The sequence below is a fragment of the Buceros rhinoceros genome, unplaced genomic scaffold (genome assembly GCF_000710305.1).
Source record: "Buceros rhinoceros silvestris isolate BGI_N320 unplaced genomic scaffold, ASM71030v1 scaffold4898, whole genome shotgun sequence".
Classification (NCBI taxonomy): Eukaryota; Metazoa; Chordata; class Aves; order Bucerotiformes; family Bucerotidae; genus Buceros; species Buceros rhinoceros.
In genome coordinates this window covers 35,185-48,696 of record NW_010427427.1, presented here as the reverse complement: position 1 = coordinate 48,696, position 13,512 = coordinate 35,185, and the positions used below count along the sequence as shown (strand labels likewise).

At 42.1% G+C, this 13,512-nt stretch overlaps 1 protein-coding gene across 1 annotated transcript in view; it reads right to left on the bottom strand.

Moving 5' to 3' along the window:
- COLQ (collagen-like tail subunit (single strand of homotrimer) of asymmetric acetylcholinesterase) overlaps window positions 1-13,512 on the bottom strand; it is a 62,038-nt gene that overhangs the window by 24,168 nt on the left and 24,358 nt on the right. The window contains exons 2-4 of the mRNA XM_010141903.1: window positions 4,770-4,882; window positions 2,873-2,974; window positions 150-194 (exon numbers count right to left, since the gene is read on the bottom strand). Coding sequence (XP_010140205.1) covers window positions 150-194; window positions 2,873-2,974; window positions 4,770-4,882 — 260 coding nt within the window. The remainder of the gene's footprint in view (window positions 1-149; window positions 195-2,872; window positions 2,975-4,769; window positions 4,883-13,512) is intronic.

Genomic DNA, 13,512 nt, shown 5'->3' with positions numbered 1-13,512 from the left:
CAATTCACAGCTTTACATTCAAAGTAAAGCAAATCTCCATATCTGTAAGGCGCACCATTCACTAAACAGACAAGGAAAAAAGCAAACACCTTCCCCTCCTTTCTTTGCCTCTCAAAAACATACCAAACTCCATAACAACAGACACTTACTTTCTCGCCTTTTGGTCCCTTTATGCCAGGAATTCCTTGAGGACCCTAGGGAGAAAAGCGAATGCTATTATTAAACTGCATTAGTAAGGAGGCACTGGTGGCTGTCCTCACTCAACCCTTGACACCGTAGGTGTGTCCTGGGAACAGTGTGAACCCACAAGGTTGGGGCGTTGGATGTGGTGTTTGAATGCGGTCTCTAAATGCTAGGTCTATGCCACTGCGGAATGGCAGGCTGGGGAGTTGGACTGACGTGAGAAGTGCAGTGGCATTTTCTAGATAAACTAGCCAGAAAAAAGACGTGGGGCAATGGAAAGATGAGAAGTTATTTGTGGTCTGAAGAATTAGTGACAACAAGGACACAGACACCCCATGTCAGCTGGCAAAGGAGGTCAGCCAAAGGGGTGGTCATGGAAGTGACATGGCGGGGGGCTCTTCAGTGTAGTATGTACATGGAGGATTGCCACCACCTCTGAATCCTGAAGATACGTCTGTCTCTCAAATGAGGCTGATTCTCCTTTCAGAAGACTTTTTAATCCAGGGAGATCCTGAACTCCGTGTCAGAAAAAAAAAATCAATAAACCGGTTTTGTTTCTAGAATGTTTCAGTTCACAGACCACCTTTCCTTCTTGAATGACTAAGGAAAAAGATGCCATGAGCCTGCATCAGAGGAGCATTAGATTCTCTGTAAAATCACTCACTCCAAGTTTGGATTCTGGCTGTTTCATGACGCAAATTGTATGTGAATAGGAACAAAGTGTACTCTCAAATTATTCCTACTATTTTAATCAGTAGAGTTATTTTAGGTTTCCAATAGTGTAAATCAAGACACACTGGTTTAGATTCAGGGCCAAACTTTATCTTATTTCTTTCATTTTACCTTAGGTTACACATGGGAGGAATTATACTCTGTGTTATATCATTACAAATCTATTTCTGCTTCTTCTGAAAAAGTGTTGAAATTCGTCTCTGAGTCAACAATACAAGCTTTTACAACTCCTTCGAAAGCCATGCACGCTACAACAGAAAAAAATTCAGAAGTACTTCTTAGATATTATTTGTAATGGTACCATTTCTTTTCAGGTGACCATTGTCACAAAAGTATTGCCCAGAGGACTGCTGGCTCTAACATTGTCCCATTACAAGACAGAGTCCCATAATTTATAATTAAAAATTCCAAAGTCATGTTATACCCACTCTACTGTCTGCTGCTGTAATAAAATCTGCTGGCCTACTCTATTTCAAAATGTTCTTGGAGGGATTATAGATCAATTGGTTGCGAGATTAATATTATTTTTAGCAATAGACCTTGTGGAACAATTGAATTAATATTACTGTTCTACCAGTTTAAGACAGAGAGAGTATTAAGAGGATATTTTTACCAAAAAAGACAGTCTAGTGAAGACTGAAATCACAACTGCTTCTTTCACAAGTACAGCTACTCTGGACTGTGGCCAACAACACCACAGGGCTGTTTCACAATGCAGAGAGGGCTTTTCTCAATACAGGACAGGACAAACCCTTCCCATTGCCTCTCTCCACACCTCATCATTCACATGCTAAATGAACCTGCATCTCAGCAAAGACAAAACGGCAGAACAATAAAGTCAAGGTTCATAAAACAAGACCTTGTGGCTTTCACATTGCAGCTTCTAGACTATTTACAAGTATCTTCTGAAGTACTTGCTTATAAATAACTAAAACTAAGCTTTCTACCACATAACTGAACCTTTACTGTGATGTACTGTCCATACTTTTTAAAAAGTGTTTGGATAACGCTTTGTTAACTTCTTTGTTAACTAGTTTGTTGACTTCTCAGGCTGCCAAAACCTCAGTTGCAGCTTTGCTGCAGCAAAGGTCCCAGGCCACGTCTGCTGTCAGCTGTGTTGTAATAAAACTGGGACCCAGGGGCCTCAAGGAATATCACAGTCCCAGAGCACCACGCACAACACATAGACTGGGACTGCCTGTGCCCTGGGAAAAACTGCAAGTACCTCTCCATGAAAAGTTTCATTTTTCTTTGGAGGGAATGAGCTGGAATGAAAAGGCAGATGGGTGATCTTCTCCACACTACAAAAACATGCAGAAAAACCTTCCTGTAGAGGCAGACCATTTCCCTAGAAAATTTCTGATCTCCCTTAGAAGATGTCTGCATGTACAAATTGTAGAAAATGAAATGGGAGGTCAAAAAGACCGGCCCAAGGCTACCCGGCAAGTTAAGATGTGGCAGGTCAAGCTAGGAGATCCCACATCTCCGGAATCCAATCCCACTGTCTTCCTGAAGCCCCTCCTTGTACTCTGATGTTTTCTGTAGGTGTTTGCCTACACCAACATTAAAGTTCATGGCATCTCTTGTATATCCGCTCCATGGATTGGGTTCTCTCCGTCATATAAAGGACAACAGACTCTAAAGCAAAGAAAAAACTAATGAAGAGCCTCTGAAGGAAGTGACGGCATCTCTGGGATTTTTTTGATGGGTGCCACCTGCTGTAAAACACCACAAAAATGAAGAATGATCTTGAAACCGACTGGAGTATGCAAGGCAGGGATGAGAACATAGGGTAGAAAGCCTACGTGATTTATGCGTAGTCATATCAAAATGAAATTAAGCCAGAGCTTGGTATGCTTGTTAAGTGACAAAAACCATTTGCACATGTTTTACAGCTTTGTAAGAACTTGGAGAAAGTGAGAGATCAGTGAGGCTTAATCACGAATACATCACTCACCTGGGGACCAGGAGGCCCTGCAGGGCAATGTGATTTGGGCAGCGAAGCAGCCTGTATTATCTGGAGCTCCTGACACAACTCTTTCATATCCAGGGCAAGCAGCTTCTACGTAACACAGAACACAGGAGTGAACATGCAGCCATGTGTGGCCTGTTGGAGAAATGCATAAAAGAACAGCCACCAAACACTACAGGCTCGGGAGAGTTTGTTGGCTCCAATAGGGTGAAGCCTAGGATCTGTCACAAGGTTATCTTCACACATGCGTGAACATGAGCACTTCAGCGTAGCATCCTGCCCATGCTTCCTCTTCCTTCCAGAGGCACATTGCAGCTGGGCTGTCACACACTCCTGTAAGCCACTGTGGGACCCTGGCCTATTCTTAGACCTGACCTTGCTCTCTCTGTCCCACTTTACAAGCAGCACTCCTCTCCAAAAATAGTGTCTTTGCTCTAATAATAGACGCTATGCTCAGTGAGGGTATAGGCAGAGTGAACTTCGCTCCAGAAGATACTGACCTGTAGGCGTTCATTAACTGCAGATGAGAGCCAATGCCCTCAATGATCAATGAATGTCTAATCTTTTGACTTCAGAATTACGCTTGCCTGAGTAAACTGGCTTATTTATGTCCTGTGACAAAAGCAATCTTCACTGGAAATACAGATGAACACTGAACCAGAAACATTGGGTTAAGACCATTGATCTTCAGCTTTCAAGTGAAAAGCCATTTTCCAGAAAATCTCCAACTGGAGGCTCCAAAGGACAAACTGCTCATAGTGCTTTCACTGACCCCACCCTCCTAGTTACTACTTAGTTTAATTTCCCGTTTTTATGGGGAGGTGGCTTGAAGGGTGATTTTGTGCTGAGATTACTCTCTGGGCTGCTATGAGGAATCTCAGGGACCCTCACTGAAGGAGTACACCACATTCCTAAGGAGGTCTTGTTTCTGGGTCTCCTTTCTGTGGAAATTGAAGCATGGAGAGGGGATGAGGAAGGGGGAAGCAACTAGATTTTGGTTTGTGGGGAACAGCACCCTGAGTTCAATGACGATTTCTCTGAATACAATGGAGAATTTTACGCTGTATTTTTTCTTGGGTTAGTCCTTGTCAGACATTTTACTCATCATTATTTACATAACACTAGCAATAATTGCAGCATTCATACTTGGTAAGTGAAGAGTAGAATTAAGAAATAGGAATTACTGAGTAGGTAGAAAAATTCTTAATGTTGGGATGGAAAACATACTGGAGGTAACAGACCCTGGCAATAGGGGTAATAGGGCAAACTGCGCTATAGTATATACACCCTGTATCTTGTATGTTGCATGTGTTAACATGTATGTGTGGATACATATATAAAGCAGATACGCGCATAGGTGGGTGACTGAAAACTTCATACCAACAACTCAAACACATCTTTCTTTCTGCAAAATGAAATGGTGGGAATAGATTCCATAGGAGGATTTCAGGCCCTTCATTTCACCTACTGGGTAAGGCAAATGTGATGTAAAACAGGACACATACATAATGTACAGCCTGACATGATTCTGCAGGATGGAAAACAGCCTTTCTGTCCTCGCTTGGTTTATTGCATTGCCATTTCCTTTAGTTCAGGATTGCCTTACTCTAATGAAGTTCCCGAAACAGAGTAAGGAGAGTATTTTAAGTTAATAGAATTAACTGCCTGAACAAATTGAGCCTCGTTTCACTCCTTGATCTATTTGAGATTTACTTCAAGCCCCAGTCAGGGATGTTGAATGCTTGTCCTAACAGAGCTATATCAACACAGACAGACAGGTTTGCTGAGTGATGCCATGAAGCAGTGCTTAAGAGACTGCTTCAGTCTTTGTCATACATAAAAAGTCATGTAAAGAAGAGAAAGGCTCCCAGGCCACACTTACAGTGCTCCAGCCATGCCTGAAGTGCGGTGGTGGAAACATGGGTGGTGGAGGAGGGCCGAGGAGGCAGCATGCTCTGTGGCTGGGCTGTTTCTTCTGTTCCAAACAAGGGAGATCTGTTCAATACAAACACTCATCTGTTGTCTTGAACACCACAAACATTTCTTACAGATTTAGAGGAGTTTCCATTCCACAGGATTTTCCTGTCTCCTGTGTGCATTGATTGTAACTCTGTAATCCAAGCAGGCATTTAAGAACCCGGCTGGTCCCTTAAGTCTGTAAATTCCTACTTGTGCTGAAGGCTATGCAGAGTTTTAAGCTCTTAATGTGTCTGTGACACAGGCTGATTTTGGAAAATTTCAGATAGGCAATATTCAAAAACAAATTGAAATATTTCTTGCTTTCTCTCCCCTCCCTTTCAAAAGTGTATTAGAATTAGCATCTCTCCATTTCTGTTACAACCTTCATGCCGCCAAGAAGCACTTCGTGCTGTTGCCCACCAACCATCCCCGTGGACTGAATCGCTTCAGGCACTTTTGTGGCAGCAGAGTGGGAGCTGTTCTGCAGCACATTTGCTTATATTTCCCCTGGGGCTGAAACCAGATTACCTTGCTTCTGATTCGTGCATCATCCCTCAGAATAAATTCTCTGCAACCCAGCTTTAGCTGATGGCTTTCTCACCAACTGACTGGTAAGGCAGGATCTCAGTTCTGTTTGGCAATGTATTTAATGTTTTCTAAGAGGTAAACTTCCATCAACAATATAAGAAGCTGTGACAAAAGATGCACAGAGGAGGCATGTGAAGATGATACATTTATAGTGTGGTGGTGTTTTCTGAATCTATTTACTCCTTGAGAAATACATCTCTAATCAGGGTGGGGGTCTTATGCAAAGGTTTTGCCAAGGACAGCTAACATTTATTTATGCCTGTTGTTTTCTTCCTCTGGCTTGTGGCAGATGGAATGGGTGTCTGTGAACTGAAGGGTGGCAGGGAGCCAAACAACGTAGGAAGAAAAGCCTATGGTGAAGTATCTGGTATTAATAGAAAATCTCTAAATTAAGTTTCGAGGAAGACAAACCTGACAAAATTGCTAGATTTGTGTGCAAATCGATCACAGGCTGGATATTAGTCACATCTCAAAGTAAAGCAAATTTTCTAAGGGACAGAGATACTTTCAGTTTTTCAAATGTCTCAGAAATCGTGTTCTATCAGTTCCACCATCCCATGCTACTGGGGACAGCATTTCGTCAGTCCTGATGCACAGGAAAGAGCTGCCCAGAGGAGTGTGATTCAGCAGCCTTCAGGGATAACTTATGTTATCAGATATTTGCAATATCTTTGGGACATGAGTCAGTTAAAGTCTGAAAGGGTCCATAATGAAGACTCTCTCAATTTCTCCTCACAAGTTTGAAACTCAATGAAAAAAAATAATTTAAGAGAAAGGCAGAAGATTGTACTAAAAAACAGAGACATATTGTTTCATGTAAAGATTTAAATACATACTGAACATGTCAATGCCCTTTAAAAAGTAGCAAAGGTTTGAGGTCACCTGTCTCCATTTCTCACAAGCAGTAAAATACAAAGATACGTAGTTAAGTTCTCTGCGGTCTTATCCTGAATTTAGTGACTCATGCATCTGTATCTAAGGTCTTCAATATCTACCACACCTACTTGTGTGGTTGCCTTAATTTCATGATTGTATTTGATCGTATTGCACTGGGGCTATATTGCATATTATTAAAACAATGGACAGCCTGCAGTTTAACAGGGTATAAAATGTGATTGTTATTTTATTTTTGGCCACATTTTAATTCCATCGCTTTCTTAATATTACTTTATTCTATAATCTAGCTAAATTTCAGTAGAATTATTATTATAGGCAACAGGAGTAAGAACCTCAAAGCTGACCTGACATGGATTAGTTGCTAAGAGATCACTACTAGGAACTGTAGAAACAGGTTTGCATTACTGCAGTTGTACTGATACTTAAAAAAAAAAAAAAAAGGAGAGGAGCAAAAGAGAAGATTAAAGTGTTGTTCTTTAAGAATTTTGCAAATATAAGATTAAATATAGATATACATCTACAGCTTTAATGGGATGTTTATCATGTCCTCAAGTAAAGTCAAGGCCAGGGTTATAAAATATTTGGATTTTCCTTTTTAGCAGCATTCTGAAATTCTGTGGAACAGTTTTATTGTGAAAAACACTATAGCTAACCAGGCAGGTAGCAAAATAGCCACTGATTTGAGTCTTTATAATCTTACTCTAATACTACAGTACCACAAGTTAGGATCAAACCCAATTTAGGTTTGCTGGTGTAAGTGGTGATAGCATGTGCTTATCTCAATGCAGAAACAAGAAAAAAATTATATCTAATTACTATTACTATTATATAAAATAGATACCAATTATATAATGATGTGAGTAGTTAATATTTCAGGGGCTCCATCATTAACCACGGCTATGTTCTGGAAGGTGTATTTGTAAAGAAATATTTAAGACAAGGCTGGTCTTGGACCCAAGGAGCTCCCACACTCAGGTATGATGTGTGATATGACAGCAGAAGGAGCAAAAAACCCAGGTGAGCCACAGAGTGACTACAGATACAACTGCTATACTTTGTTCTTCCAACATGCACCACATTTCATTGGTGTGCATTTTGTAACTGTGATAGGTTCAAGATGTACCACCGTTACAGTAGTACTTTTTGTACATCACAGAAGGGTTACCTTGACATGCTTACAGGCTCTCTGCAAATGCAGTGGTTATTTTTTTTTGCTTCAGGTTAGCTTTGTTTGCTCAATACGGCTTCAGAATACTCCAGTCTCCATCAGTGAAAAAAAGTCTCAACCTGAGAATCAGACTGTCATAGTTTTCTGTGAAATACGAAGACCACATATGGAAACTGCTCCTTCACCAGCTGCAATATCAAAGAATGTATTAATAAAAGAAGGAAGACAAAAGGAAAAAAATCCTTCTAAGACTTGTCTAAGTGGCAGTCGTTCTCAGAAAATACAAAAATTATAACAGTCAGCTTTAAAATAGGAAGTGTGGACCATTTTCAAACTCAAATAATTTTTAAGGTGCGGACTATATGTTAATCTAGTTCCAGAAAACAACTGTGTAACTCTATGGGTATACTGGCAATGGTTGCTTCAGAAAACAATGTATTTCAGACAAGCTGTTGCAACATTTTGTTCCTGGAGGCTGTTTGCTTCTGACCATAGGTGGAATTTGGGAACTGTTATCCAAGATGGTCCACTACAGAGCCAAAGAGAAGCCTTTGCCTAGGCTGAACCTCCAGGAGTGCGGCTCATGTAAGGCCTCTGAGCCCTCCTAAAAATGATCCTAGAGCTGAACTTCAACCTTATGAACCCTCTCTGCTGTAACGGAGGCATCCAAGAAGTGCTGTCTTGGGTTCAAGTTCGATTTAGAGGATTTCATTGACAAAAATCGTAAGTAAACCCTGAAAGTGACTTTTATGCTAAAATCACAAAGACATCTGTCAGGAGGAAAGGACAAGAAAGGAAAAGGATACTTATCATGTCTTTTCCTTCCTATTTGCCACCACATTCACCCAGCAAGCTCTGATGGGAATCCGAGCTGCTATCCAAAGGCTTGTCCCCCTGACAGCAGTGCTGGTGGCTTGCCCAGCTTGTGGCAGGCAGGACTCTGCTAAATGGAGACCTCTGATGGCTGATACCCCATCAACAGGTGCTTCTTCCACTTGGATGGTGCTCAAAATTAATAATAGACAAGCTGGGCAGACTAGATCATTAATGAATGTGGGCTTGTCCGGCTGAAACTGAGACTTTCATTAGCTTTGTTGTCGTTCATTCAGGCTCCTCTTATCCTCTTTGCAAGGAGAGCAGCTGCCCTGTACCATTCTGCACATCTATTGCAAGGTGACTAAGTTACTTTTTCCTTTTACATTAGGAAAGTTTAAGACCTTGTCAAATGTGTCTTTTGAGAGTCATACAGGTCAAAATCCTTGGTTTATAGAGCAGACATAGGTATTAAGCTTTCCTTTAGAACTGCAATGACCTGCATTAACAATCCATACTTTTAAAAATGTGTTTTATGAAGCTTTGTGACCCAAAATGTGTCTGAAGGGCATATAAGCAGAGCTGGGAATACAGCTTGCGTTTGGAGCTGGGTCAGACAGGCTGGTTGGCAAATGGTCTGCATCTCTCAATACCCTTTTGAACTTAGACCTTATAGTTGATGGCCTAAATACACATTTTCATATAAATCAGTTAATATAAATATAGCAAAGAAATACATCAAGTCCTACAGCTTAGGTAATGGTGTCTGTGTGGAGGAGATGGTAACCCATGAAGCTCCCATGAGAGTCACAGGATGAGGCACAGGGCTGCAGCTCTCCCCTGTTTCTGGTTTCCTCCTGCTTGAAATAGGGCTTCAGAGCCTTTAAGGAACAGAGTAAAGCTGATCAGAAATTAATTTCCCATAATTCTGATAGAAAATAAAAAAATTTTTGCCAGTTTATTTTCAACTAAGAAAAACTCATTAAAAAATTGAAAATACTCTGTTTTAATCCCTGAAGTGGCTACGGGCTGTGGCAGCAGTAGTGTGTACTTTAGCAGCTGGTGCACACTCAGAAGATGCCATAAGAAATAAATAAATAAATAAACGTATTTTAAATCAGTCGACATTCAAAAAGCTTGACAATAGCAGGAACCCTGGCAGGCTGCCTGGACGGCGGAACACCCGGCAAGAGGAGCAAGGACACTCTGTCCTCCTTCCCCACCTAATATTCAGCCTGTGTCTCCCAGCACCTCCTGGTACCTCCCGCGTGCCCACAGGCAGTGAGGGCCCGGGTAAGACCTTCGCAGCCACCTGGCTGGCGAGCGGTAGCCGGCTGGATCTTTGCAGGGCAGCCTTAGAAAACACTGCAGAAATGGCAAGATGCAGGAAGCAAAGGGGCATGTGAGATGTCTAAGTGAGGGAAAGGCCTTTTGCATCCTATATGCAAGTATTCCAGACATTGGATCTGTGTGTATGTGGCTGTATGAAGGCAGCAGATATGTGAAAAGGTTGTATACAGCTCTGTCAGACTGATTGCAGAAGGAAGATTCTGAGATCAGTACAGAAAGAGAGAGGACCATTTGCTTGGGTTGGCTTTGTACTCCAGTTTCACAAGAACATGAAGACCCCGATAAAATGTGAAGAGTGGAACATTTCAGGGGGTTTATAAAATAAAACTGTGGCTTATAAATCCCAATAACCACAACAGGGCTATTTTGCACAATTTTCTTTCTCTTGCCTTCCATTTGCAGAGCTCTAGAAACTGCTAAATGGTGCTAGTAACTCTCTATGCCCTCCCTTCAGCGCTTGAGAAACCGAGGCATAGAGAAGTTAAGCAACATCCCCAAATTCATGAAAGACTCAGTTACAACACCAGAAACAGAGTTCCAGTCCGGTATATTGCAGGATCTCGTGTCAGTCATTTTATGAACTGGGTTATAAAACTCGACTGCTTGTCACCTCAGAACAATACTAGAAATACTCTGAGTATTAAAGCCTAAAAACCTCCTACAGCCCATAGAAGAGCCTGAAACCCTGAAGATTAATGCAAGATAGCTGCTGCCTCAGCCCCAAAAGACTTCTGTGTATCATTCACAGCCATGCAGTCCTCTCGCACTTTATCTGTGAGATCAGTGGCAACAAAGCCAAGAGACACCAGTGCCATCCTTCCAGAACTGCAAGATCATGCTCTGTCAGTGCTGGCATGGATCAAAAGTGTACTTGACTTTGATGTTTCTCTACTGTACTCTCAGACAATCCCATTAAATCCCTATGGGACTGTGGGTGTAGCCGCATGCTCAGAAAGACTTCAGAGAAACACCTTTAAATTCCTCTTTGAATCTTTGCTACCATGGACTACATAAATTCCTCACAACTCCCTCACTGCAACACTCACAACCTGTTTAACTTTATTCTCCCACCTTTCCCAAAAAATAACTGTGTATTGACTTGGTATTGTAAAAAAAAAAAAAATTACCTTTTAATTTAAAATTAACTTTATTCTCCCACCTTTCCCAAAAAATAACTGTGTATTGACTTGGTATTGTAAAAAAAAAAAAAATTACCTTTGTAGTTAAAAAAAGAAAAAAAAAAAATTCCATTGACATTTTTCTCTGGGTAGAAGAAAACTGAAATTGTAGCACTGCCTTCTTTAGCCAAAGCATATCCCTTCACTTGTGTCACTTGTGTGCATTCCCTGGGCACACGCACTTACACATACACGCTTGCCCATTCCTGGGAAAATGGTTAACAGCTTCTTTTCTCTTTCACCCACTATCTCAGTCCTCCTTTGCACTTCTCCTATATCCATCTTCTCATCCCAAATGCCCTTTTACCATTACAGTCAGGTGATACAGAAAACATCACCCCCACCCCCCCCACCTCAGTTTCCCCTTAATTAATATAGTGATTCCTTGAATCACTATCCTTGAGGAGAAAGGTAGGAAACCAGAACATCTATGTTGGGGTCTGTTAATGATTGTGAGGGCCTTTTTCTCTCTCCTATTTCTGGTCTTTCTCAAATAATTCCCCCCAAAACTGATGGGCTTTCTCAGTTATCTTCTACCTACTAAGCTGCAAAATGAAACAGGTATCCTGGGTGAGTCCTCTTGCATTACAGCTGAATGTGCCCCCTGATTTTGCAGTCGCAGAGTATCCTAGCGCCAAGAGTTAAAGACTGCAGGGATGCACAACCTATCCTGACAAAAAACTTCCCTCTGTATAAACAGAAATTATATTTTTCTGCAGCTTTAATCAGTATGAGTAGTTTCTCTTGTTGCAATCATGCTGCTGGTGGTCCTGTGCCGATACAGCTCATCCATGGGAAGCCTCTGGGTCCCATACAAGCAGGCTTTAAAACCCAAGAAGACTAAAATGCAAAGTCACAGGCTGTTTCCTCCCTGTGCAGGGATGTGATAGTATTGACAAATGCACAAATAAACTGTCTGTAATAGGAGCAGAGGCCTCCAAGCACTATCTGTCTCCAAGTACCCAGGGAACAGGCTGATTTTACAGCACTTCGGATTCGTTGTCAGTGGAGTTCCCATACCACCACTGGGAACACCTGAATTTTAGGCAGCTTGCATTGCTGTGCCAGAATTTAAGATATGACCTCCCAGTCTGGTCACAATAAAAATCTGGTATTCATCCAGTACCTGTGGACACTGATAGTGCTATGCTCAGTCACAGCAATGATACAGCCTGGACAAGCTCACTTGAACCTGTTGGGATCTCCATGCCAGCGGCAGTATTGCTTTCAGCTGAGGTTCCCTTTTGGACTCGTTGCTGCTTGTCAGAAACATTCACAGGTTATTAGAAAAACCTTCGGATTAGTTACTGCTTCCTTCGCTGGAAGGCCAAACAAGCACTGCCTCAGCTGCTGTACTGACCTCTGTCCCTGGAGGCGGGAGCACTTGTGCACCACAAAACTACTACCTGAAAAGTACTGACTTTGCTTAGGTGTTGTCTCCAAAGGAGCTTCCACAGCCAGAAGTTGGACACCTGCCTTACTTGTAGCCCTAGAAGAAAAATCTGAACTGGCCACCAGCATAGTCCCAACTTCCTGCACTTCAGGAGTCCAGATATCAAACCTGGCTTCTGTATTTCAGGATGCCTCTGTCCCCAGTCGGCTCACCACATGAAGCAAAATGAGGTGGCCTTTATATTACACCAAGGGGAACAGGGGGACACAGGGGCAACCACGTGTCACTGACACCCATTTACTTGAGCAAATGAGTGTTCGTGACACTCACCTTCAGCAGCATTTAACTGAACCCTTTCTGTTCATTTGCATTATAGTCACTAAACCTTTTTTGACAAGCCTGATTTTTATTTACTGCTGCAAGGCAAATGCCACAACCTCCTGAACTGCCTCTGATGTCCCGTCCTTGTCCCTCACCCACAGGATCAAGTGAGCTTCTACCCGTTGATCTACTGCTAATTTCACAGGACTTTCTGGGCATCCTTTGCTGTTGCAGCTTGCATCAGTCTTCTTGCCCTTCCCAACATGAAGATGGGTGCAGACACAAAGTCATGGATGGGCCGTGCTCTCACCTGACTCAGCCCAGGCATTGCACCATACACAACCAGAGAAGGATCTAAGAATCCTAAGGTAATCCTAAAGCAATTTCATCCCCGAGTATTATCCACACTGACCTGCGCAGGAAACTCATTTTAAGATTATCACAGGTCATATCCACCAGGGAAGAAGCTACAGATGAATTCAAATCAGGTTCTTCTTTAATCTAATTGTTTTAATTTTAAAGACTCATTTACTTAAGCAACAGTAACCACACCATGGTAGACTGTTATGCTGCTACCAGTCCAAGCCTTTCCCCAGAGGCTGTTCAAGAACTGCCTTCTTTATCAGTGTAGAAGGGTAACCACTGCACAGCCCTTCTTTTGGCTTACCTTTCTAGCCAGCATTTGGGCTATCAAGGGCAAATGGCCCATCCCAAGGTTATTTTTTTCTTTCAAGCTAAAGCAATACTGTATTGAAAGTATCTGTTGCCTCCCTTTCAGGCTTCTGTGAGTCACAAACAAGATAGAAAGCTTTTAAATGCTCAGCGGAGTCCAGCTCCAAGACCTTTGCCCATCTAGATCCACAGCCAGGTGACTGCCCTCTCTTACGACCAATGATCCTTTGCTTTCCTTCTCCTAATAAAGCTGTAGCTTTTGCCAGTGGCTCATTTCCAGCAGGAA